The sequence below is a fragment of the Neocloeon triangulifer genome, unplaced genomic scaffold (genome assembly GCF_031216515.1).
Source record: "Neocloeon triangulifer isolate White Clay Creek 2 clone unplaced genomic scaffold, ASM3121651v1 ptg000015l, whole genome shotgun sequence".
NCBI lineage: Eukaryota > Metazoa > Arthropoda > Insecta > Ephemeroptera > Baetidae > Neocloeon > Neocloeon triangulifer.
In genome coordinates, this window is record NW_026775557.1 from 6,476,061 (window position 1) to 6,501,889 (window position 25,829).

The 25,829-nt window shown below is 35.2% G+C and overlaps 7 protein-coding genes across 17 annotated transcripts; 4 read left to right on the forward strand and 3 right to left on the reverse strand.

Moving 5' to 3' along the window:
* Nucleotides 1–782: 782 nt before the first annotated feature.
* LOC132202217 (golgin subfamily A member 2) lies at nt 783–4,594 on the reverse strand. Its single transcript, XM_059628990.1, has 11 exons — nt 4,466–4,594; nt 3,638–4,046; nt 3,501–3,577; nt 3,116–3,323; nt 2,704–3,011; nt 2,455–2,649; nt 2,184–2,399; nt 1,837–2,109; nt 1,563–1,785; nt 1,329–1,502; nt 783–1,264 (listed from the first exon to the last, which is right to left on the reverse strand). The coding sequence occupies exons 1-11, from the start codon at nt 4,511–4,513 to the stop codon at nt 1,047–1,049; spliced, it is 2,349 nt and encodes a 782-aa protein (XP_059484973.1). The 5' UTR covers nt 4,514–4,594; the 3' UTR covers nt 783–1,046.
* A 107-nt stretch (nt 4,595–4,701) lies between these two features.
* LOC132202157 (uncharacterized) lies at nt 4,702–5,619 on the forward strand. 2 transcript variants are annotated; one of them, XM_059628887.1, is made up of 4 exons: nt 4,702–4,778; nt 4,955–5,031; nt 5,131–5,330; nt 5,383–5,619. In XM_059628887.1, exons 2-4 carry the CDS (start codon nt 4,980–4,982, stop codon nt 5,452–5,454), a joined length of 324 nt encoding a protein of 107 aa, XP_059484870.1. In that variant the 5' UTR covers nt 4,702–4,778; nt 4,955–4,979; the 3' UTR covers nt 5,455–5,619. The 2 variants fall into 2 exon arrangements, with proteins under 2 accessions (XP_059484870.1, XP_059484868.1); XM_059628885.1 differs by lacking the exon at nt 4,702–4,778 and adding an exon at nt 4,787–4,845.
* Nucleotides 5,556–11,294, reverse strand: LOC132202153 (beta-1,3-galactosyltransferase brn). 8 transcript variants are annotated; one of them, XM_059628873.1, is made up of 8 exons: nt 11,161–11,294; nt 11,006–11,091; nt 10,809–10,933; nt 10,499–10,679; nt 10,156–10,388; nt 8,087–8,282; nt 6,295–7,081; nt 5,556–6,239 (listed from the first exon to the last, which is right to left on the reverse strand). In XM_059628873.1, the coding sequence occupies exons 7-8, from the start codon at nt 7,048–7,050 to the stop codon at nt 5,829–5,831; spliced, it is 1,167 nt and encodes a 388-aa protein (XP_059484856.1). In that variant the 5' UTR covers nt 7,051–7,081; nt 8,087–8,282; nt 10,156–10,388; nt 10,499–10,679; nt 10,809–10,933; nt 11,006–11,091; nt 11,161–11,294; the 3' UTR covers nt 5,556–5,828. The 8 variants fall into 8 exon arrangements, with proteins under 8 accessions (XP_059484856.1, XP_059484862.1, XP_059484859.1 ...); XM_059628874.1 differs by lacking the exon at nt 8,087–8,282 and having other exon boundaries at nt 5,557–6,239; nt 10,499–10,587; XM_059628872.1 differs by lacking the exon at nt 8,087–8,282 and having other exon boundaries at nt 5,557–6,239.
* On the forward strand, nt 7,888–8,885 carry LOC132202156 (uncharacterized). 2 transcript variants are annotated; one of them, XM_059628883.1, is made up of 4 exons: nt 7,888–8,033; nt 8,099–8,289; nt 8,353–8,543; nt 8,598–8,885. In XM_059628883.1, the coding sequence occupies exons 1-4, from the start codon at nt 8,031–8,033 to the stop codon at nt 8,777–8,779; spliced, it is 567 nt and encodes a 188-aa protein (XP_059484866.1). In that variant the 5' UTR covers nt 7,888–8,030; the 3' UTR covers nt 8,780–8,885. The 2 variants fall into 2 exon arrangements, with proteins under 2 accessions (XP_059484866.1, XP_059484867.1); XM_059628884.1 differs by having other exon boundaries at nt 7,940–8,033; nt 8,079–8,289.
* Nucleotides 9,004–10,148, forward strand: LOC132202155 (uncharacterized). Its single transcript, XM_059628882.1, has 7 exons — nt 9,004–9,221; nt 9,281–9,464; nt 9,532–9,554; nt 9,605–9,640; nt 9,695–9,797; nt 9,853–9,959; nt 10,013–10,148. Exons 1-7 carry the CDS (start codon nt 9,147–9,149, stop codon nt 10,130–10,132), a joined length of 648 nt encoding a protein of 215 aa, XP_059484865.1. The 5' UTR covers nt 9,004–9,146; the 3' UTR covers nt 10,133–10,148.
* Nucleotides 11,295–11,412: 118 nt separating the features above from the next.
* On the forward strand, nt 11,413–20,889 carry LOC132202152 (heparan-alpha-glucosaminide N-acetyltransferase-like). Of its 2 annotated transcripts, XM_059628871.1 has the most exons (9): nt 11,413–11,458; nt 17,633–17,901; nt 18,514–18,769; nt 19,006–19,216; nt 19,312–19,516; nt 19,623–19,900; nt 19,985–20,154; nt 20,242–20,416; nt 20,475–20,889. In XM_059628871.1, the coding sequence occupies exons 2-9, from the start codon at nt 17,749–17,751 to the stop codon at nt 20,767–20,769; spliced, it is 1,743 nt and encodes a 580-aa protein (XP_059484854.1). In that variant the 5' UTR covers nt 11,413–11,458; nt 17,633–17,748; the 3' UTR covers nt 20,770–20,889. The 2 variants fall into 2 exon arrangements, with proteins under 2 accessions (XP_059484854.1, XP_059484853.1); XM_059628870.1 differs by lacking the exon at nt 11,413–11,458 and having other exon boundaries at nt 14,956–17,901.
* Nucleotides 20,890–20,914: 25 nt separating this feature from the next.
* LOC132202154 (27 kDa hemolymph protein-like) lies at nt 20,915–25,524 on the reverse strand. Its single transcript, XM_059628881.1, has 6 exons — nt 25,384–25,524; nt 23,656–23,810; nt 23,469–23,590; nt 23,259–23,413; nt 23,031–23,199; nt 20,915–22,974 (listed from the first exon to the last, which is right to left on the reverse strand). Exons 1-6 carry the CDS (start codon nt 25,421–25,423, stop codon nt 22,734–22,736), a joined length of 882 nt encoding a protein of 293 aa, XP_059484864.1. The 5' UTR covers nt 25,424–25,524; the 3' UTR covers nt 20,915–22,733.
* Between the last annotated feature and the right edge of the window lie 305 nt (nt 25,525–25,829).

Consider the following 25,829-nt stretch of genomic DNA (forward strand, 5'->3'; position numbering starts at 1 on the left):
ATTTTGATAGATTAAATGTGTAAAAAATTTATTTGTAGTGGTAGCTACAAGAATTTAGTTAAAATTTACAATTACAGCGCTGATTTTCTTGAAAGCATCTCCTTATTTCTTCTCTTTTCAGAGAAAAGCTTGCACAAGACAAACAAATACAAACAACGTGCACGCAAAAAGTTAAATTACAGAAATTGCCCTTTGATGTTGCTACAGTTTGGCAAATATCAAAACAACTCTAACAACTCAAAAGAGAGAGGCGGGCAAACTTGGCGGCGCACACGTATAATAATCTTTATATTTGCCCCGCAACCACGATACGCGCTGGAAATAATGTATCAAATTAAACAAAACGCAGCCAGCAGTGCTTACACGCGGCGCTATTTGTCTGTGTGAAATGCTGCGAGCCTTGAGCTTTGCACAGCACTTTTGTTTCAGCTTTTGTAGCTTTTAACTTGGCAAGTGAGCCGAGCAGGCAGATCCGCGCACACATGATACATAATTTGCAACCGCACGCTGTGTGGCAAAGCTTAATCTTTGGATTCAACAAGTTGCAAAGATTTGTGCAGCCAGGTTGAAAATTAACTTCTGCTCAACCTGTGGGCTTAGAATTGTCTTGTGCAGTTCCCTTGAAACTTTGCTCTTTGACGTGTCTCTAATTAATAGAAGACGCAAATTTTGATTCAGTTCACAAAATACACCTCCAAGCATTACTCTGATATATATTTAACAGTGAATTCTACTAAACGTTGGGCAATTTTTGAGTGAGAGAAAAAATACAATAGAAACTTTTTGTATAAAGTCATTGCTTTAATGGATCTAGTTCACCTCATCAACACTGGAAATTTACAATAAATTGTAATTTTTTGTGAAATATCATAAACTCTTGCATAAGTTAATCTGCTTAACTAGAACTAAAGCCAAATTAAATAAAAATGTCCCAATAAACGCTATTGGAAATCACTTTTCGTGGACATGGCGGTTCTTTCAACACTCACTCAGGTATCACAAAATACTTCAATGTGCCGGTGCAGAGATGGAAAGTAGATTACAGATCACACAACTTCAAGCCGCCCAGAGCAGCACGGACAAGGAAGCAATGTATCTTGATTGTGGGAGAGTGCGTTTCTCTCACTGTGCATTGCCATCAATTCTTCGTCCGTCAGCTTTCTTGACTCTTGGCTGCTTTCTTCCATTTTATTGAGGAGGGTTGTGACTTGGTCAGCAATTTCTAGCGCTACACTTTCATAGTCTTTAGGCTCCGACAAAGGCACTGGAAATGTATGTTCAAAAATTAATTTGAAAGTCCCCAAGTTATGGAGGAGAGATAAAATTACCACTATTATTGTCTCTCTGCCCATTCACCAGTTGTAGCACCAAATGGCCTACTTTCTTCAATTCTAAAAGTAATTCGTCTCTCTCTGTTCCCATCCGTGCTATTTCTCTATCCTTCTCAGCTGCTCTTTCTCTAAGAAGACACCTTTGTTGTTGGTACAAGGTAACGTACTCTCCTGTAAAAACAAAATAAAAATGTAAAATTAAGTAAACCCTAATTATAAATCAAAACTTACCAATAGTTTCAGTTTCTCCTTGCAGTTGCAGCACCAAATGTTCCAGTCGTTGCTTTTCATCTGCAGTGTCGGCCAATTTTTTCATAACGTCTGTGAATCGGTCCTGCAGCTTTTTCGACGCCTCTGCCGACAAACTCTCCTCTTCATTGCCTGTGTCGTGTCCATTGACCTGCGCGCCATGTGACTTTTGAATCAGCTGGTTTTTCAGGTTTTTTATTTCATTCTGAAATTAATATCAATTAGGCCCTTATTTGCATTCGGAATTTTTAATTACCTGCGCTTCTATCAAGCATTCTTGTAAGGACTGAGCCTGTCTGGCTCTAGCCTCGTAAGTGTGCAGCTGTTCGATCATCTGCGCTTTCATCTGTTCCATTTCTAGAAGCTGATCTTTGAGTTTTGAATTCTGCGCTGTTGCTCTCTGTGCCGCCACCCGATCACTTTCCATTGCTGCTAGTAATTTTTTCTCATCAGGTCTCTCCTCTTCAAGACGGCGAATTGTTTCCTGGTACCTCAAAATACTTTCTTCATAAACAAGTCTTTCCGTCTCCTAATTAAGAGAAAAAAATTAGATGAGTAAAATATTCTGATATATAATGCATAATTTTTTTTTTTTAATTTTACCTGTTCTTGGATCTTCCGTTTCCAATCTCCATTCTCCTCTACAGCTGCTTTTAGCTCTTCTTTGACCATTTCGAGCTCCTTGCTGTCCACAGGAGGTGGATTGTGTGCATTGAGCTGGTTGATTTTATTCAACCTCGACTCCAAACTGCTCACATGCTCAACCATCTGCTCATTCTGCTCTTTCAATTTATCATTTTCTTGTGTCGTTTCTTGAAGCTGATAACATAAGAAGTAAATTAATGAAAAATAAAAAATTAAAAAGTTTAACTACCTTTGAGGCTAAAGTTGAGAGCTGATTATTCAACTGCTGGACAAACTGCTGATACTGTTGGCTGGCTTGTTCTTTCTCAGAGAGTTCTGATTTCATGTCTGCAATTAGTTTTTCCAGTCCCGCGCTCTTTTCTTTTTCTGCCTTCAACTCATCAAATACAGAGCTGTCCTCTGAGTCTTTGAATGAACCTCCCATCTAAAATCATTCAACTATTAAATTGCCATTAATTTTTATTTTTCGCGGACCGACCTGCTTTAGTCGAACTTGCGTGGATGTGAGTTGCGCCTGCTTTTCCTGCAGCTCTGTCTGCAACATGGAAACCTGCTGCATGGTGACATTTATTCTCTGCTGCAGCTGGCTTGCTTGCTGCTTGTGCTCGTCTCTCTCGATTTCAGTTTTCTTCAACTCTCCGAACAACTCGTCAAACTTTCTTTGACTTTCACTAACCGCTTCGAGTTTTGAAGAATTCTCTGTTCTGACCGAGTTCAAGGCTGCTTCCGTTTGATTGAGCTTTTGTTGTAAGCTTCGTAAATGCTGTTGAGCTTCATCTAATTCACCTGGATGCATAAATTTTAATGCGATTAGCAACCTCAAGGTAAGGGTTGTGAAAGTGAGTTATAAAATTGGAAACACAACTAAATACAAAGTCGTAAGTGCTCACCTGCTTTTGATTTTAGTGATTCATTTGCCTTGGCTAGGGACGATTGGTATTCAGTTTTCTCTCCCACAAGAATGTTTACTGTTTGAGCGTGCACACGCAGCTGCTCCTCCAGTTCTTTCACTTTGCTTGACCATCTGCTCTCCACATCTTGGACGGCACTTTGAAGTTCATGATCCTTATTTGAATTTGCTGAGAGAGATAAACTTTGCTGAGGAAAAAAGTAAAAATGAAATTCATGGAGTCGACAATAAGCAAGTACCAAAAGTGAGTTAATTTATCACATTTTAATACATCAAAAACTGTATTTTTTTCTGTGATGTAGATAGTTAAATGTGAATTATTAACATTCGAACTGATATTGCAGAAAAATGTTTCAATTGTATACCAGCTGATATTGTAGAGAAGCTATAGTATTGTCCCTCTCTGCTATTTGCGACCTCAGCGTTATCTCATTACTAGCATCTGTAATTTCCAATAGCATAAAATTACGTTTCAGCAAAATAAAAATTTTGTTTGACAAACCATAGCTATTAGTTGAAAACTTCCTTTGAAGCTCTGGATGTTTTTCCTCGGAAATAATGCTGACAGTAGCCGCAGCTCCATTATAGTAGTAAGGCATCGAGTCAGCGGTTTGATGCTCATGAGAGTAGACAGGATCACCTCCGAAGGAATTAGTAACGTTATTTATTTGGCCTGATTCTCCATCTCCGGAGGGTGACTGGTAGTTGTACTCGGACGAGTAATTGTAGGAGACAGGTGGGAAGTGAGGTTGTGAATCGAAAGATATCGATTCAAACTGCTGCTGTCCTCCAGCTTTCAGATCGACACTGCTTGTTTGTGAAGTTACACTGGCTGGAGAGGAAACGTCATAATCTCTGTCTTTCGGAGATGACGTTGGGCTCTGTCTGTTCCTCTGCTGAAATTCTTTCAACTGAAACAATATTAAAATATGCTATTATTTTTTAATACACGAATTTAGTATTTTATGTAATGTATGTATAAAAAACATAATTAAATTAAAACTAAAAAAATAAATCATATAATAAACCGAGGGTGCACATAGAGCACCATTACATAAACTAAGTATGCCTATAAGAATGATAAACGTATAATATAAATGTAATTTAATTAATCTCCTCTAAATCAAATTGATTGTTTTATTAGGACAGATTATTGAGGTTACGCCCATGTTTTGGTCTCCTACGTGTCAAAAACAACTTTCAATTGCTTGCCGATTCAAATTTACGCAAGTTATTTCAAAAATATCTAAACCTATTAATTTTTTAAATTTTATTCTTACTGTAAAATATTTATATTTCTAGAATAAATTATTAAATATGATTATTTTACCTTTTTTCTGGCCGCAGCAAGTTTCTCTGCTTTGTTTGCATCGGCCATGTTTGCAATTTTACTTCAAAATCATATGGGCACAATATTGCCAACAAAAAACATCGAAGACATAAATGCTTTTAATCTTGCTCTATTTTTCCTTAAATTTGAGTTAAAATTTTATGAATTGAAATCTTTTAAAATTTTTATAAAATAATTGAAATAATACTAACAGACGTAAGCTTCTATTTAAAGGCTCCCGAAAATTGTAAGATAATATTAAAGTTGGCAAAATTGCTTTACTCTATTTTGGCGCCGTGTAAAACAATAACAGGTATGCATGTAAAATTATTTTCTGTTTGCTAAATTTTCAATGGATTCGGGATACGGTTGCAAAAAATGTACCTTGTTCAAGAAACTTTATAAAAAATATTTCTTCCACATTAATTAGTGACATTTAAGAGACTGCAAAACTTCTAAGTTTGTTATTTCTTCTGTTAAAAACAAAAGGTTCTCAGGAAGACTGCAGAAGTCCATGAGTCAACGCGAGACAATGCTTCAACATCAATTTCAAGAATTAGTAGGCAGTAAGTTTAACATCGTTGCATTTTTAGACCTAAAATAAATCAATAATTTTTTTATAATGAATGTATGGAGTAAATTTAATAATATTTTTTATATAACAGCAGTAGAAAATCTGAGAATGAGACGGCAAAGTTTGCAACAAGTCATTTCGGCTGAGGAGGAAAAAAGGACGAGACTAATGGATGAAATAAAGAAGGCAACTCAAGAGGCAGAAGTGTGTGACAACAGGATAAAGTCCCTTGTTGCTGCTAGAGACAAGTTAGACACGACTATTACCCAGACAGAAACTGCTTTTGAAAAGGTTGAACTAAATTTCTCATCCTTAATTTTTGTTCTCATTAATTTTGTTTTAGATTCTTGAAAATACTGAACTTCTTTTGGCCATGACAAAGAAAACTGGCGGAGAAATAGATGAAATTGTGTAAAAAAAAGGTTTTACATTTGACGGACTTCTCAATATCAGACAAACTCAAGAAGTGTAACAACAATGTTAAAATTCTCATGGTGAAAATAATTATTTTTTACATAAATTATTTTTTTGTTTGATAATACTTTTATTGGATCTGTAAAGGTTTTCCGAGTTTACAATATATGCATTTTCTTCTTTCATAAACTAATCCTTCTGAAGCACAAAGCATATTATTATACAGACAGGGTTCCGTATTATTTAGATCATTATTCATTAGCATGACAACAGTCTTAATTAACAAGCTGCTCAAAATAACAATGAACTACCAGCTTCTAAGTAATCCATATTGTCAATAATATCATATAGAATGAGATAAGGTGGATTTGATTATTAAGCATTACCAGCCTCACGCTGGATTTCCCAAAAGCGCTTCAGCTCTTCAGGATCAGAAAAATCATGACTGGCTATTAAGTATCTGTAATCAATGGCACCGTCGTACCAAAGTCTGTTCAACCGGAAGTCTCGGCAATGGTATGGTTCCACGCCAGACTTTTTGGCAACTAGAGCTAGGTAAATATCATCAAAGCGGAAGTGTTTAGTAAACAATGAGCCTAGAAAGAGAGTGTCGAGAGTCGCTCGGGACACAACATAGGCACCAGCGGTGATGTACGGAGGCCACAGGTGGAACGGGTACTCTTCCAAGGAGACGTACCACTTGCTGGACTGGTGCCGGAATGGAGCTACGTGCCGCAACTCGCCAGCATACAGCTGTACTTCGTCGGGAAGTTCAAAATCAAGCACCTAAAATTTGAAAGTTCAATAAAATTCGCAAAAAATTTGCATATTTCTTCCTTACCTGCTCAAGTTTTCTGGCAGGCTTAACCTCCATTCCAGCAGGATCCTCCAAGTATTGGGGGTACCGTGTGGGGTGCCTCAGGAATCTTAATACGTTCTTGGTGGACACATACATGTCGTCGTCACTGAAGAAGTAGAACTTTGCCTTCGGGCAGAACCTGCGCGCCCACTTGTAGCCCATCATCGTCTTGATGGTGTTGTTGTAGTAGGCGTCCAAAAAGTCTGCCTGCACAATGTCACCAAACTGCTTGTTCTCCTTGTCAACGCGCACCTGCGAGTCCGGTTCGGAGGGGCGTGTGCCCAGCAGGAAGATCGTTCTGATCGGCACGTCCGAGAAGCGGCCTTCGAAGCCCCAAGACTGTCGAATGGCCTGGCGCCGCTCGAAGTGATCCATGCTGGACTTGACCAGGTAGACTAGGCGCAGCTCTGCGAAGGTGCCTCCGGTGAGGCATTTGGAGTGGGCGTCCGTGACAAATGAGTAGTTGTAAACGTTGATCGGAGGTCGGTCGGACAGGTCGCCGTTTCGCAGCTGGTCGATGTACACCGTGATGTCCTCATTCAGCGGGTACTCGAATTGTGTGAAGTAGTCCTTTTCCAGCAGGTGGGTGAAAATACCAAAGTAATAGAGGACGTAGAGCAGGACAGAAATCAGGGCTGCGTAGAGGAGCCGCAGCCGGGGCGGCGTCCGCAAAGTGAACAGGCGTGAGGTCATTCTGAGAGCCGGCTGCACTTTTCGCATAATCCTCTTACTGTTCATTTGTGTTGACCATCGCACTGCTTATCAGTCTCTGAAATGAAAAATAAATATAATATTTATAAGTATGATGTAGGACGTGGAAATGTAGCGTTTTTCCTTTTTCCTCCTCTATGAAAGTAGGAAAAAGGTGGGGAAAATCGTTGTATGTTTATTTCAGTTGCAGTTTGTTGATAAGCAACAAGTCATTGCTTTATCAATTTCATTATTGGGTAAGTATAATATAAAAATTATTTTACTACAAAGTACTTTTAATATGCGAGTGTCAATCAATTACTAATCATAAACTTGTATAAGCGAGGAAAGGGCAAAGCGGCAAAGGCAAAATTAAAAGAATTTTCAATTTTGAAGCCGGGGAAAGGGACATTAAAAGAAAATTAGCTGAAAATTGCACTATTATAAAAATTATTTCTGGTGACTTACGGGATCATATCATGGACAGTAAAATTGTTAACCTTCTCTCAAATATATGCGTCAAAGCAGTATTAACTTCCTTCTTAGCATCCCCTAAAAATTCTACAATTTTGGTAATTTAAAAAAAAAAATACTCAAAAGAAAGTCACGAATTGTTTTTAGTTCTTTCTTCAAATTAATAATGGCGCAATATTATTATTTTTTTTTAGAAAAAAAACTTAAATATTTACCTACTTTTCCCCGACTATGTATGTAACAAAAAAATCGAAGGGAAAGACGAAAGACGCTGATAAAATTTTAACGCAGCACTCAAAATTGTTTGCCAAAGCAGTCAGACCATTTTAATTTTGTGGAGGTGTGTATACCGGCTACAGCTAAAGCCGAGGCCATGCATGCCTGCCCAAGGCTACAACAATAAGCACTGTATTTTATAAACAGTCCCGTCCCCACCCAAACGCTTGAGCAGCTGGAGGCATGAAAGCTTTTTTTAGTTTCCAAGACAGCCGGCTCGGAGCAACAAGTATATCTCCAATTTCAGTTTGCAGAAACTTTTTAAGTTTTCAGTATTCATGGTTAGTAATAATACCAAAACATGCCGTTTTAAATAATCTATTCAGATTTTAACTTCTCCATTCAGTTCAAAATGCAGGTTGTGCGCTTCAACAAGCAAAACGTCGCTTTGATTTGTGCACTGGCGTCCGTTCTCTACTTTTTGCTCCACGCCAAGACTCAGCGCATCGAGATGGAGTACGAAATTAATGAGAAGGCGATATTAGTGTGGGAGCATGTGGCCGACTTCAATAATATGAAGGCTCTCAACCCTACAATGTAAGCACAAAAAAAAATTAATCATTGTTATACACTGACGATAAAAATATCAACATCTGGCAGATTGGAATTCAACATTATGGACGACAAGGGCAACTACAAAAACTGGCAGTACACTGTCGAGTATACCGAGAATTTGACCAGTTTTCCTTCGATAAAGAACAAAGCTGTCGGACACTACACCGTTCGCCCAGACGGAAGCGATTTTGTCATTGAATCGACTCATAAAACGTGCTTTTTTAACGCCTATTGCCGTGAGTGTAGATTCGTATCAAGATTATATATTGTTCTAATAAATTTGATTTTAGTCTCGTCTGCCTCTGAGTTTCGGTTCAGCATGAAAGGGGGCACGAAAACAACTTGCAAGGAAACAATCGATTTCCAATGTCCTTATTTGCTGACGAAAATTTGCACATCAGAGGCCATGCATCAGAGGGCAATGATCAAAAATAATTTGATTAAATTCTTCGACAACAATCCCCAGATATAAATCATGCAGCTTTTGACTGAAATTAAGTGCCAAAGGACAAGAATCTCTATTAATTTAAATTTCAAATGTATTTTCTAAAATTATAAAATAAATTTCTTCTAATAAAATATGTCTTGTAAATTCGATTTTCATCTTTATCAGAGATTTAGAGAGCTCTTCTCAAGGGATAATTTGAAAGTCACTGAATGCATAATTAATGGGATTCATGAATTTGCCTCAGATCAGTCTGTGGTACACATTTCATTTGTGATGCGTGGGTGACAGGAAGTGAGCGAGAAGCAACATCCTTTGATGCAGCATCATCACTCGCAGTTCTCATCGCATATCAGAAAAACGGACTGAAAAGGCTGATTGGAATTATTAAAATATGCAATTAAAATTTTCTTTCTCGCTGCTTACTTTCTTTGTCTTGGTAACTCTAGTCCAAGCAAAAACTACCCCAGTGAGTAAAAATTTGCAAAAATATTCTAGTTTCAATAAAATGATATTTTTACTCATTAGAACGCAAAACGCTCAGGTTCTCAGTCAAATCAAAGCCCATGCGACCCTTATTGGTACTCGATGGACAACCCTGCAGTGACTGATTGTAGAGATATTATCAGGGTGATGGGTCGCATGGCAGCTGACACGTCGCTTGTGCTTCTCACTGAAAAGACTAAACTTTCATCAACAGATGCACCCGTTGGTAATTATTGAGCACAATTTTGTTGTTAAATACATTTTTTGGTAAAATTTAATAATAATAAAATTAGAAATGATCCTTGGACTTGACCAGGTAATTTTGAATTTAAATTAAGGTCCTTGAAATAAACTGAAAAAAAATAGAAATTTGCTGAATGCGTGCTGCAAACTGATGATAAAGTAATTATCACAAAGCTCGAAATTCTTATTCATTAAAAATATTTTGTAAATCAGGTTCTTCCCATGGACGAAATTTTCCTGCAAGAAAAGGAGCGCGTTTATGAGAACAACAAATTCTTGACGGATATTGTAAATTTGTGCACTCAGACTGTGCAAAGTAAAGTTTGTTTTTTTAAGGGAAAAAATTAAGGCATCAACTTGTTAAATTTTAGCTGTTTGCCCGTTCAATCCAGTTTTCAACGATGATGACTTGAGTAAAATCAACTGCATTCCACATCCCCTGGAGCTGCTCAAATGCATTAGACAAGTCGGGATACCAGTAATATTGTTTTGCATCTCTAAGCCAGATTGATGCAATTAATTTTGTGCCAGGAATGCAATGTGAAAAGGACAAAGCAGGAGGAAATCAAGATGAAGGAGCCAAGATCGTGGGACTCGAAAATAAAACAAGCTGCTTCGAAGAACAAACCAAAGAAAGTTGACAGAATGTGAATAAATTTGTAAAGTGAACCGACCTCTCTTATTGAAGTGTTGAGTGGAGAATACTCTTCAATCGAAGCACCAAATTCGGGCAGTCGGAAGTCAGTTCCAGTTCCTCGAAGCAAACTCGTCCTCTGCCAGACATTGACAGAGAGACTTCTTTTTCTTTTTTCTCAGAAAGCCAGACAGAATCAAATAAGCACGAAAGGCTAGCGACAGGAAAACTCTGCACGTCTGTGTTGAGAGTGACAATCAACTTAGGGTAAACCTAAAAATAGGATAAAAAAAACATGAAAAAACATCAATCTTTTAACTTTCTGAAAAATATTAACGGTGGTAGATGAATAGACGAATGAATAAAATTTCTACTTGTGCTACCTGGGAAGGAATGTACGGTGTAGAACCAACGAGTGCAGCTACAAGTTTTGCAATTTGCTCTACGGAAGCTCCAAAATCTTCAATATTCTCTGCAATAATCGTGAAAGGTCCTTTGGATAATTTTCTGAACAGGGAGAAGTCGAAAAGGATGGCTCCAAGTTCACTCAAATTTTGTGGATATCTTAAAACAAAATTAATTTTTCATGTTGATCGAAGAAGGGTTGGGAATCTTTTCATGAAATTGATTAGTTTTATATTTATATTTCGATTTTGAGACAAGCTAGTGTGACAGACAGAAATTTATCTTTACCTTAGCGAGATATTTGTGTAGTCATCTGGATCCCTCGACCTCCCGTGGAAGGGCTCTGGCAAAAAGTCGCACGATTTGGTGATGATCAGCACCGAGTAGTTTTGAGACGCAAGAAACTCGGCAATCTGTGCGTTAATCACGATCAGTTTTATGTATTTTTACAAATTTAATGAGAAAAGCTTTGATCAATCACTCACCGTAATTGCGAAAATTCTTTTTTCCACATCCTTACTCCCGGCGATGAGGACCGATTTGTTGGACATCAACAAGGGCGGATAAAAATCTAGACGAACAAAATTAATTATGCGTTTATGAACTAACCAGGCCTTGATAAAAAGCAATTAACACTTACCCGAGCATTTGGGCGAATGGGGAAAGAAATCTCAGGGTGGGATTTGCGACTGCGATCTGCTAAAATTAGATTATTTTAACCAAAGTTCCCAAACCAAAACACCCGCATGACAGCCGGCGGCAGACGCAGTGCGCAGTCGGTGGCGCCACGGCAAAACAAGAGGCAGACTTTGGAAACTAAATTGCAGTGAAAGTAGTGAAACCGCAACTCCAAGAAGTCCATCAAAATTTGAGATGCGGAAAAAATTTCGAAGAAAAATTAAACTAATGACGGAGCTTCCAGTGAAGTGAAGTTGCAGGTAAGTGAACTTATGCGTCGGGAAATAAATTAAAAGCTTTTCTATTTTACCAATTCTGTCTGACAAAAAATATAACATATTGTCATAAATAACACTGCAATTATCCAATAATAAAACGATAAAAACCTTAATATACCGATAAATTTTATAAAGGTCCACTAAAATGAAATCAATTATAATGATAAAAATCACACACAAATCCGGCAGAAAAAAAATCAAAATTTTTATTAGGCAAAATATTTTATTTCGCTGAAGAAAATTTTGTTTTTTTATCAATAAATAAAATGTTTGTTCTTCATTAAAAAATTAAAATATTTTTTTTTTAAATCATATTTTATAAATTAGTGATAAAAAACGTATGTATCTTGTAGAATGTACAGTGCAGTTTTATTTCAAATTTCAAATTTTTCAAATGAAATGTCAAATAGAAAACTATATAATTATGAATGATTAATTCAACGCTTACAGAATGATTATTACCCTTTTTTTAAATAAAATTCAAGAATAAAAAGAACTCGTTCTCCGGTGATTCTTATGGTTAGAACTGGCCAAAATCTACAATTTTTTTTCTTTTTGGGTCGTCAGGGTCTTGTCGGTCTGTGCCTTTTTTGAGCTTGAGAGGAAGACAAGCTCCAATCCACTCCAATCTTATAAATATTAGGGTGTGGTATTATTTACTTAATTATTTTATCTTGATTGACATATCAATTTGACATGAGATTTTTTCGGCCGATACGTTAACAAGTCGTATAATCTTTTGCGATCTCGACATGCAACACCAAAAGTGGTACACAAGGGGGTTTGGGGTGCATATACACAGTGGGTGAATATTGTGAATAATATCATATACATATCATGGGAGAGTTTATAAATTAATGGTGTATAATCCACAGTTCAGTAACACACAAGTTATTTTATCTATTTTGTCTTTAAATTGTGTCTGTATTTCTAAATTATATTTTCTATTTTTTTTTTATTAATTATTTATTTAATTAATAACATGTGGCACAAGTGGAGTGTCCACACGCATTAAAATTTAGGATTACTGACGGTGCTTATTAAAATTAAAAAATAAATAAATAGTCGGACCGTCAATGGGATTTATTTTATTGCGAAGTTTTACTACTTTCCCTTAGCGCTCTCGCATATTCAGCAAAGTATAATATATAAAACTGTATTAGTGGATTTCAAAACGTGTCATAATGTAAAATGCGTATTAAGGTAAAGGTGGTAATAGGGCGTGGTAATAATTATTCACAGTATTATGGTTTTGAAACTTGATATGAGCTCATGAAAACTGATTATTTTTATATTATTACTCATTATTCTAAAAATTAATTATTTAAATGATTCTAACGCATTTTTTTCCGATAAAATATATAAACTTGGAAAATTAAATCGGTCTTAACCTTGTTGAAAAAAAAACTTGCTCCCAAAAGGCGACCTATGCAGCTCATTTTGAGCATGCTAACTAATGAGTATTAGAAAGTAAAAAGAAAAACAAGATTTTAAATTGCAAAAATTTGTTAAGCTTCTCTGTCATACTGTTTTTTCCTCAGAAATTTCCTAAGGTATAAATAAGCCCAAAGATTTGAATGGCAAATTTGCTATAAGCTTGGGCGCCGCGCCGTTTCAATTTTTCACAAAATCCATCACTCGAGGGTTATAAATCACAGCATAAAAATTTTAAATGGTCTTCAATTAATTAATTTTTTTTCTCCAATTAAGTCGGAAAAATCAATTGTGAAAAATTGGTTGGGAGAAAAGTAGGCCACACAGTGCTAAAGAAAAACTTACTGAAACTCATCGCGAGTATTTACCAAGAGCGCGATAAATACCCGACTACTCGCCGCACTGCAACCTAACTTCAGGAAAAAAGAGTTCAAATTCGTTTGACTTGCTCTTTGCACAATCAGAATTTCATAATTATTTACTGAGGCTTAAATTTAAAAAGTGATAAGCTATTGAAATTGAAACGTATCAAATAAAATTCAAAATTCCCCGGAAAATATTAGGATCGTGTCAATTTGGTTTAAACACTGGATTTTCTAAGTTGGAATACTTGAAATATATAAAATACAATATGAAATTCAGCAAAATTTATTATTAGGTGGCACGTGAGCGTAGCTCCGCTTTACCGTACTGATCAATTTTGAAGAAAAATGAATACCTGTTTGAAAAGCAAAGAATAATTTTTGCAAAACATTTTTTATTCTCCTAAATTAAAGTATTTTTTAATGATGCGAAAAACTGTCCCTTTTTTATAATTGCATGACCACCTAACAATGATTGCATCTGGCGTTTGAAAACCTTTATGTGTATAATTAGATTTGACCCAAATTGACTCTGCCTGCAGGAATACAAAAAAACAGTGCGCCGTGTTGTCACAAAAAGTATACTTAGCATTTCGTTTCCTATGTGTTAATTTATAAAGATACATTTCAAATATTGGTGGGTGACATAATTTTTTAAATGTCTAACATTAAACAATGAGGAAACAATTTTTGCTATGAGTGAGTGACATTGCATCACTAGGCTTGAATTTATGCGGCTGGCTTATTTGCACTTTCTTTGATTCTTTGATTCTTTCACCTCTCCTGATATTGAGAGTTTTTCTAATTTGCATTGCACACCTGTGAATGGTCCTCTTAAAAAATCACTAATATTTCCTGAGTTGCACAACAAGAAAAAACAAAGGGCCAAGTTAAATGCATTTTTGACGAGATCAATAATGATTTTGACCTAATTATGTGTAAAAACTACTGGATGGCCGCGCGCGGCGGATAATGGTTGTGGAGAAAGAAAGTTTAAGATCTTTGCTGGCTGCATAACTTGTGAGATGCATCCATACATTATGCGCTATAGTGTTGTCTATTCTTTTTTTCTCACTATATATTGATGCACAATTATTGCCAAATGATAAAAAAAAATCATAGATTGTTTTTGATTTTACAACATCTTTGTAGCCTGTTAAACTACAGTGTTTTGGTCAAAAATTTAATAAAATAAATTTAATTTGTTTTTATTTATAAAATATTTAAAGCATTTATGTACTCTATTTATTTTTTACATTCATTGATTCTTTGAGTAATTAAGTTATCTTTTATTTATAACAAAATAATATTTTTGTAACTTATTATTTGAAAATACATGGAATGTTTGGTTTATAATAAAAAGTTTAGGATGGGAAATTTTGAATGTTGAAATTGAATAATTTTTTCTATTTCCGCTTCATTCTTGTTTGTAATTACAAGTACAAATTCATGATGAGAAAATGTATTTTTTTTTTTAATGTTTGCAGTTGTTAAATTGGCCAGTTTTTTTTATGTAATTTTATATAATTTACTCATCTTTTGTTATGATTTTGCTGGAATTTTATATTGTGTTCTAGTTTTTAATAGAATGCTCAACTTGCTTCATAATTTATGCAATGTTTTTTTTTTTTATCAAAACAGAATATTAATGTATGTAGTTTTTTTAGGTGATGACTTTTTTTACATATTATTTGTTTGGAGAAACCGCATAAATGGCTCTTATTTGTAGAGGAAGTTTAGCGGGATATTAGCAATTTCGGGTCCCAAAATATGTGAAAGTAACTCTTAATATATACACAGTAGTATTACTCAGTCTTACTCTACAAAAAATTGTCCGTAGATTATTATTATTTATTTATTCCTTCTTCCAATTATAAATACCCTGATGAATACAAGATGGGCACTAAAAGCTTGAATTGTTGACCCGCAAATTAGATTCAGAGGTGCATTCCTTAAAAATGGTGTGAGGCTCAGAAATTTCCTAGAAAAGTAGAGAAAAATTTGCGATGTAGTGTTGTTTACCACAACGGTGCTTGTGGTTTTCAATCGAAATTTTGCCTTAGCTTCCGCATTTGTGATTGTCATAATAGAATTTGATCAATCAAGGGAGGCGATCCAAAAATTGCACAATTATATAGAAAATTTCGCATTATTAATTCTGATCACTCTCTATTTCTGGCGCATTAATTAGCCGTATCCAAAAATAGAAAATTGCTATGTTCGTAGATGCGTTGCTTTTACGGGAAATTGATTCCATCATCGGGAATTTTGGGCGGGGATAATCATAATCACATGTTTTGTTTTCACAAAAAGTGGGATAGTGCGTGCATAACCGCACTCCTTCAGGTCCTAAATGCGTTCAGCACCGTTGCATCTGCTGTCTGTTTTCTTTCTTGAATTGAAAATGTTTTATATAATTACTTCCACCACCATCACCGCAGCTTTGGAAATCTATTTGTAAGTGTGCTGCGATTATTTCCTTTAAATTTTTTTACCTTTGGCGCGGCAATCATCATAGTCCTGATGTTACGTTCGAGAGAGTCGCCAAATACATTATGATTGCACACGCGTCTATAATTATGATCACACCAAAAGAAAACTAAAATTAGCCTTTATCTCAAAATGCCGATTTTACTTGTGAAAGTTTGCTATGTTAGAAGAATAGAGTGTGCATTCTTTTAGAATAAAAATTGCACAAAATATTAATGCATCGATTGCTATAGATGCACCTTTGACTCAATTTGGTATGCCATTAATTAAAATTAGCTCTTTGATCGTATGTAATAAATTCATGTGGAGAATATCATATTATATTTGATTGATCCGTTTTCAACAAAAAATTTATAACTAAAATAAAATTATTATTTTCAAGAAAAGTGTGGAATACAAGCCTAGGCTGAGAGCTTATTTATGAGTCTGTAAAATATTGACACACAATAAAACAATTAAAACTCAGGTTGGTCTGTTTACTTTTTAGAAGTTTATGAAGACATTAAGTTTTGCTAAAAGTGCTAGAACCTTCGAAAAATTAATTTCGATTGTGGTAGGGAACGAATAGCCCAATAAATTTTCAAACAATTTAATTATCGGGAACATATTATTGAGCAGCGCGTAAAATAATTTGCGAAATTATAACAATCCTTTTTGTGAATTGAGTTTAAAAAAAAATTGAAAATTAATGCGCTAATTAGTTTTTGATTGCTAAAAAATTAACTTCAAAAGTTTAATGTATCAACAAAAAAAATCTGAAAATAATCAGATTTATTTGGTGTCGTTAGTATTGTTCAACCTTTTACAATTTACTGCATTGGCTCAAAGTTTTTTTTTACCCCCAGCGCAAAACTTTCATGTTGAACTTTTAATCTAGCTCAACTTTTTTATTGTTGAAAATTATTTATGATTCTGCACGGTTCTGATGAATTTAAAAATTTTCTCTTCAATTACAAATAATTTCTATCAATAAGAATGTGTACCTTATCATGACCAAATAGGATATTATTTCTTGATAAAATAGGACCTTGCAAAGTTTTCATTGTAAGCTAACAAGTCATTGGGCAGGGCGGCAGATAACTCTTACAATTAGTAACACCTTAAATTACAAGTTTCTTTCCTCAATGCTTGATGCATTTTATAGCCTTAATTAAATTTCTTAAAAAATTTACCGGGATAAAGAGCAAAAACCAATGTTCATTTAGAAAGTAAAATTTGATCCCTGATAGAGATTCATAATTGGGCAATTAAATTTCAACGCATTTATTTTTGGGCACCAGGACGTTTATTAAAAAAGAATCAAGTACAATTATTTTCATATTCTCAACTCATACATACCAGTTGTTGTATATAATTTTTTAAACGTCTAGTTTTCGTTTCCGTCCTACGGCTAAGGAGAGCACAGAACATTCTAGTCTCCTTACTTTGGCAATTAAAAAAGCTTTAAACACCAAAAAAATGTTATTGCGAAAAATTCCTACCACCGTGTTTTCAGCACTTTTTATTTTACAGTATTTAGTATAGGTTAGACTGCTTCTGGTGTGCAACTCATAGTAAATAATTGTTTTATAAAAATAAATCTTATTGGTATTCAGGCACATAATAATATAAACTTAATTAATACGATTCTAAAGACTTAGAAATAAAATTAATTTTTTTTAAACAATTTTATTTGAACCGCGCTCTTTATACTTTATATTAATATATCGACATATAAAAAATTGCGATAAATCAAATCTGAACGTGTGATCGTCGCCTCCTCGAAGCATTAGTTTGCATGTCTGACTGAAGTACAGCGCTTTTGAGATGCAACAGAGAGGTTTGCATCACCAAAAAGTAAACTGGGCAAATGTGATTTGTGTTGCGACAGTGCAGCGCTCACGGCGTCGACCTGCACACTCTAAAAAATGAGATTCGAGGAAATGGAGAGGGATTTTCGCGGGCCGAATAAATGTGGTCCATGGCGCGGCCGCGCGCACAGACACGATGGTGCTACAGTCCTGGACGGAGGGTCGCACGGAGACACTAGTGAGGGGTCTTCGGTTGCACGACTTGGGCCTCGACCAGGCGTTTTTAAACGTTACTAACACTCTAAACGAGCAAGTTTTCCTCTACACCGTCAAAGATGCGTGCTATAAGGTAAAGTGACATTTTTAATTTTATTACGTATTTTATGAATTGAATTAAATTAATTCAAGCCAATTAATGAAAATTAGATTTAAGCATATTAAATTGTCAATCTTTTCATTTTCCCTTGAGGAAGAACTAGAATAAAACCTCATTTTTAGAAGAAGAAAAAATTCCATAAATGAAATAGCGCCTTATAATTTGCCCACACTCATTGTCAAATTTAATTCAATTTTTTTTCTTCTGTTCATTAATGCGTATTTACTTTGGAGTATTTCTTTGAATTTCAAAATTTTTAAAGAACGAAACATTCAATAATAATGGTGTTTGAATTTAAAATCGGCCTCTCTCTATCGTTTTTTGTTTCTTAAAAAATTAAAATAGAAAATAAAACAGACGAGGATATTATTATTGTCTACAAAAATTTAACAACTCTAAAAACCCTCAAAGAAAAGCCGATTTTATATTTACAAAAAAAAAATTCAAATTTGAATTGTCTACAAAATTAAATAATATTTTGATTTTGAGATCTTAACTTGTTAAAAGTGCTTTTAATTTAGTTCTTTTTCTAATTTTCCCAGATGGACAAAATTTCAATGCATAATTTTTCCCTATATTCTTTAGTGTCCATACTCATTCACGGCCGCGCTTCCTGCCAAAAATTCTACTATCCTGAAAGTCAATTCAGTTTACTCAATCAAATCGCGCATCTACCGCGAGAACCTTGGACAATATGTGTCCGCCAGCAACCGATCGTCTCTCCAGTGTGGTGTGGAAACCCCTCTGCAGATGGGTGAATTTGGTATTTATGACCTAGTCGTCAATGAGAATGGAGAGTGCACCACGGACACTTACTACGAGCCTGTCAACATTTACATGTGTAGGTTTAGTAAATGCAAAATAAACTACATTATTATTTGCTTTAATCAAAACGCACCTTAAAATTATTTACTTTTTAAAATATTTAACCCCATTCTCGTTAAATATCAAGATATTGATATTGAACTTTCATTTTTTCATTTATTATTTATCGCACTTCTGCTTTTCTCTTTGCTTCATAAAAAACAAATATTACTTTAAAATATTTCTAAAATTAAAACTTTTATTTTTGCACAGCTGCGCTTTGTGTGACCATACTCACAGTCTTCCTGATTTCCCTGTACTACTTTGTACATGGCATCTCACAAAATTGGGCAAGTCGAAATAAAGAAGGCGATGATTTACCTGATCAAACCAACAATAATAACCCCCTGGTAGCAAAATTGAAGAAAAAAGAGGCACTCCTTACCAAAAAGCAGAGGCTTAAATCTCTTGACGCGTTCCGCGGGTTAGTGTTAATGAGAAATTAATTTAAAGCTGAATATTGACCATCGCTACTAAATTAAAAGTAATTTTATTTTTAATTAATTTTATCTTTGACAGTCTAAGCGTGATCCCTTTAATTTTTTACCTGCACCATGGCGGCGGTTACGCAGTGCTCGAGCACGCCAGTTGGGATGGTTTGCCGATTGCGGACTGGCCCTTCCCGTGGTTCTTGTGGATCATGGGGGTTTGTGTGCCGATGGGCATCAACAGCAACATGGAGCGCCAGCTTAGCAGGGGAACCATGATGTTGCATATTTTGAGGGTAATTTTTTTTTAAATTAAAAATTATTTTGTAAAAAAGTAATGTACTCATTTATATAAATTTTTATTATTTTTTAAAACTAAAACTGAATAAATTTTTGTTTCAGAGATCTACCGTTCTCTTTGCTCTGGGCATTAGCACCAATTGCATTGATTACGGATTAGCATATGAGACATTCCGATTTTTCAATGCTCTTCAACGTTTTGGCATAATGTGTCTGATCAATGCAAGTTTGTGCGCGCTCCTCTGGCCGCGCGACGTCTCAAAAATCAAAGGCAAATTTGCTGATCTGCGAGTTATGTGGCCTCAATGGGTGGTTCACACAATTGTGCACATAATCACCCTCGGTCTGGTGTTCCATCTTCCTGTCCCTGGATGTCCGACGTAAATAATTTATTATTTATAATGTTCAAAAATTTTATAATTTAAATTGCAATTTAATCGTAAAATAATGGCTATTTTTTTCAGGGGCTACTTGGGCCCAGGAGGCTTAAGCGAAGACAGAATGTATCAAAATTGCACTGGGGGAACTTTTGGATATGTGAACAAGTTAGTTATGAGCGAGTCTAATTTGGAGCAGAACCCAACCAGTAAGGCTGTATATGAGGTTAATGCATTTGACCCCGAAGGCGTTTTTAGTGAGTCATTTAATTATATTTTATAACTATTGTATAAGTTGTAAAAAAAATCGATTTAAAATTTACTGGAATATTTATTTGTAATAGGTAATTTGCCATCTCTACTCACTATCATCCTGGGTATTCAAGCCGGAGCGATTTTGGTCGTTTACAATGACTGGAAGGCAAGAGTAAGCCGTTTGACAATCTGGGGAACTTCATGTGTATTGATTGCTATCATCCTCCATTTGTCCGGCGCCATCCCAATTAATAAGCAACTTTGGTAATTTATACTTCAGAATTAAGAGTATGAAACTAAATTACTAAATTTTCTGCCATAGGAGCACATCTTTTGCACTCATCACTGGTGGAGGCGCATTCTTCGGACTGGCACTCTTCTACTTCCTGATAGACGTCAAAAAGTGGTGGACCGGATACCCATTCGTGGAGCCTGGCGTCAACTGCCTCTTTTTGTATGTTGCAAGCAAACTGACGGCTCACCTGTGGCCTTTCCACTGGAGCATTGGACCCATGGACACGCACTTCATTCTTCTACTAGATACAATGTGGGCTTGCTCGATCTGGGTCCTGATCGCAAGGTGGCTTTTCCGGCGTAATATCATTATTACTGTCTAAATAACGGTTTTGTTCCGATGTGTTTTAATTTGTGTATATATGTGAATAGCTTTTAACCCTTGTTGTTGATTGATTGTGAATCAAAGTTATAAAATGTGTGCTAATAAATTGTGCGTACAAATTAATTTCAGCCATGTGCTTTGAATTCAAATCAAATTAGAATATTTATTATAGAAAATTATTCCAGGATCTTATTATTTAAAAGCTCTTTTGGCGTTGCCTCAGCCTATGTATGCATAATATAATAAGTCATCATTTGTCATATTAAGTGCTTTCAATAAAAAAACATCTTGTTTTACAGTCAAGTTACACAATCAAAATTGTTTTGTACATGAAATTAGTAACTAATACGTTCATAAGAATTCCAAATTAAATTAATTAATGATTTTGCTTGCTTGCTAAGTGAAAGTAAATTAAACATCAGGCATGAATTTCAATTTCATATATTAGATTAAAATATAGGGTGAAATCGGGAAAGGATGAGGTGTAATTGGCAGTGAAAAGTTACCATTTTGATTTTCACATATGTTGTTGGGGTTGTTGAAAGGTAACTTCTCCTAAATTTTCAGCTTAAAATATGGTGCGCTTTTCCGGGAAATCGGATTTTTCCAAAAACAGAAAATATTGAATATCTTTGCTAAAAATGAGAATATATGAATGCTCTTTTCACTACCAGACGTAACTTTTCACGCCCGACAACTTTGCTGTTGATTATTTTTGCGTAGGTCAAAGGTCAAGGTCACTAATTAGCAAATTTCACTTTCAAACGCAATTTTCGCAAAGAAGCACACCTTGGATTTTTTTTGTGATATACAAAACAATGTAGCCCTAAGTGTGTAGAACAAAATACTTGATTTTCAGATTGGTAACTTTTTCTGTTTAATTGATATTTTTAATTGAAAATAAAAAACAGTGAAAAATCGCTTTTCCGCAAACGAAATTAATTTTCAAACAGCGATAATTTATTTTCTGCTAGAGATACGCAAAAACATGTAAGTACAAAAAGTTTTTCTAATGACCTAACCTATCGAACCATGTATCGATCATGAAGGTCGAGTCACTTAAGGTCATTGACCTCAGTGACCTGTGACCTTGAAAAACGATATTGCAAAAAATTGGAAACGTTTCAAAACAGGCGCACTCTTTTTCATTATTTAATGAACTAATATTTTGCAAAATCATTTTTCAAGGTCACAGGTCACTGAGGTCAATGACCTTAAGTGACTCGACCTTCATGATCGATACATGGTTCGATAGGTTAGGTCATTAGAAAAACTTTTTGTACTTACATGTTTTTGCGTATCTCTAGCAGAAAATAAATTATCGCTGTTTGAAAATTAATTTCGTTTGCGGAAAAGCGATTTTTCACTGTTTTTTATTTTCAATTAAAAATATCAATTAAACAGAAAAAGTTACCAATCTGAAAATCAAGTATTTTGTTCTACACACTTAGGGCTACATTGTTTTGTATATCACAAAAAAAATCCAAGGTGTGCTTCTTTGCGAAAATTGCGTTTGAAAGTGAAATTTGCTAATTAGTGACCTTGACCTTTGACCTACGCAAAAATAATCAACAGCAAAGTTGTCGGGCGTGAAAAGTTACGTCTGGTAGTGAAAAGAGCATTCATATATTCTCATTTTTAGCAAAGATATTCAATATTTTCTGTTTTTGGAAAAATCCGATTTCCCGGAAAAGCGCACCATATTTTAAGCTGAAAATTTAGGAGAAGCTACCTTTCAACAACCCCAACAACATATGTGAAAATCAAAATGGTAACTTTTCACTGCCAATTACACCTCATCCTTTCCCGATTTCACCCTATAATCAACATTTTTTTAACTAGGAAAGGATACAACAAATATTTCGATGTGGAAAATTCACCATTGTCGGAGGAATTGTAAGAATGCAATATGACACCAAACACAAGTAAAAAATTTAGAAAAAATTTTCTAACGCTAAAAAATTAAAAATGACCGACGAATGTAGAAACAACTGAAGCTAGTACAGCAATCATCATAGGAGTCTTCATCGAGGAACTACTTTTGGCATTCAAGTCTTTACTTGTGACTGGTTGGTGTGACTGCTGTTTGCACGGAATCACTTTTTTCACCACTTTCAAAACACTTTCTACCACATTCGCTGGTGTAGGATCCTTGCATTCTTCCAAAACTTTGACCACGCACTGAGCAGCTTCATCAATTTCACTAAAATTAATGATATTATTTAATCATGTCTATAAACTTGTACTTCTGGAACTTACTCGCACTGTCCTTCGTCAAACAGCACCAATGGCAGGTTGAAATTGGAGAGGTCAGTGAGGTTGGCTTGGGCAAAGGAATTGGCGTACTTTCCAAATGTTTGATTCAAACACTTCTGGATTCCCTCCTTCTTGGATTCGAGGCATTCCGGCCCTCCTTCTGCGATGAACACTGCGAGGAATTGAAATATTTTATCGAACCAAGGCGAATTATTAAATTTCAAGTAATACAAGCAATTCTGTCTCCTTCCTTAAAGCAAGTGAAGTTGAGCAAAGTGCGAGAAACATTTAAAACAATGCCCGACACTTTCTTCTGATCCTCGGCCAGACACCCGTCAATGTTCTCGGTCAACTTTTCAGTGCACTTCATCAAATCTGGCGTTTTTCTGTTAAAAAGTAAATCATAAATACAAAAAATTAAATTTTATTTTAAAACTCTACCTGCAGTATTTTTTGAACACGGCATCCAACTCGCCAGTCGGTTTGGCCTCCTCGATTTCTGCATTGACAGCAGTAACGTTTATCAGAGACTGGACGCAATCGACCATCTCCTGTTGTGCTTTCTGGAAAAAAGTAAAAATTTGCGTTAAAGAGTGAAACATCAATTTCTGCGAACTTTTGTTTTTACCTTTCCGTTTTCAACGGCTTCCTCGCCTCCATTTTTTCTGCACTGATCTTCAAAGGCTTTTTGACCTTGTTCCACTGAAGGAGGACTTGGACCATCGTAGCCCAGCTCGGAAAATTTATTTTGTAGATCGTTAGGATCCAACTCAGCTTGCACAACTGGAAACAAATTTTTTCTGTGAAATCTTCATTATTATTTAGTTTCAGCTATTTGCTTTGTTATTTCTTCTTATTCATTGATAAGATATAGCGTCAGTGTTTGAGCTTTGGATACAAACATGGAATCTGGCCTTTGATTTTTCCAATCAGGAGCGATTTTTATGCAACCGCGGAGTGACATATTCTAGCCAAGTGGTTTTAATTATTCACAATCATCGATCTCCGTGATGCTGAATGATCGTATTGAAAGGAAATGCAAATGACTCGTCGTAATCACGTTGCTCGTGAGTGACTAACTAATAGCCAATTGCTAAATTGCTCGCTCATGAGTTTGTGTAGCAACCGCTGCCGCACGTTGTTATCAGTGCGTAATTAATTCAGCAAATCAATAATGGACCTTGATGGATTGCAGAAAATGCTGAGCTACGCGTCGAAATGGAAAAATTTCAAAATACATAAGTGTTTCTTTGAAATCTCTAGGATTACAATTTATATTTCAGATGTGATTTTTTTTCTTAAAAAAATATTTTTAAGTTTAATGTTTTATTTTTTTTTCAGTAAAAATTATTCATTTGACTTTTCTCATTAAATTTAGAATTTTGGGAAAATAGTATAAAAAAAAATAAGTAAATTTTTCACCATAGTCAAACATGAGATCAACATCCGAGCATGTGACTATTGCTCATGCTTCTGTTATGTTGCAGCTGTAGTTTTATCATATTATTTACTTCCTCATGTTCTTGTGAAAATAATTCAATACTTTTATAAACACTGATAAATTTTGTCGGTGGTTGCACAAGTCGTCATTGCAAAATTCAGCCAAATAATGCGACTTAAAAATCAGTTCAAATGTAAAAAAAAATATAAATTAAATTTAAAATATCATTTAATTAAAGTCATTTTGATAATTATCTAAATTTGAAACAAATTTTTTTTTCTTAAATTAAATAAAATAGCACAATTGTTTCTAAGGATAAGAAAATAAATTTCAAGAATACAAAATAAATTTTCACAAATGCTATAGTAAAATGTCAGTTTTTAACTAAATTTTTCGAATGATTAGGAAAGGATTTCAAACAGCCGAGTTTTTAAAATAGCGTTGTTAAAATCATTTGGAATGCTATAACATTATAAGAACTAGAACTAAAAATCAAAATATTCCCAAATATTTAGCAAAAAACGTCGGGAGCAAAAAAAAAATTGTATCATGCACATTCATGCAAGATTAATTGAACCTAACAAAAGGAACAAAAATGAGATTTTGATGGCCTAATTTCAGCACTGGGAATTGGTAGAGATAGGTACATTATTAGCTAAAGTATGCTGCATCTTTGTATAAAACCAAGGCTGAAAATCTCGAGTTTGTCTCAGGACTTTGCCCTCTCTGCCGTGACGCTCGAGCGACCGAAACTCGCTCCAAAGCTTTAACATTTTGGAGAACAGAGACAGACAATGACTTGTCATTATTCGGGCCCGCATTCCAGCCGGCGGCGATTCGGTCGAATCTGCATTTCGGCTTGCTCGGTCGAGCCGGCCATCGGCAAATAAAAAACGTCGGCAAACGCCGAATTACCTGCGAATGCCAGCAGCAACACACACAGCAACGTCCTCATCGTGCGCCTCTTCAGTCAGTCTCTGATCATATTATTGTGTCACTGCTCATTGACTCATTACAACAGCGACGCGACGGACAGATGCTCCGCTAGAAATGAGTTGTGTTTACGAACAATATAATTATGCAATGCGATAATCACTTGCGTGAAATGTTACTTAGATCGAGGTACGGAAAGAGGGTGTGAGGAAAGCAGATAAAAAAATGTCCCGAATTTCTTAAAAAATAAAATTCCCATTTCAAACGGATTTATTTTTCTGAATTCATTTTAATTTGATTTTATTAAATTTTTTGTTCTAAGGATTTAACTCCAGTGAATGTACAATTCACAAGTTTTGATTTAACTCCTTTATAAAACCCCCTTCTGCCTCCCACCTCATCGCGTTACAGTTTTTGCTAGTATTGTT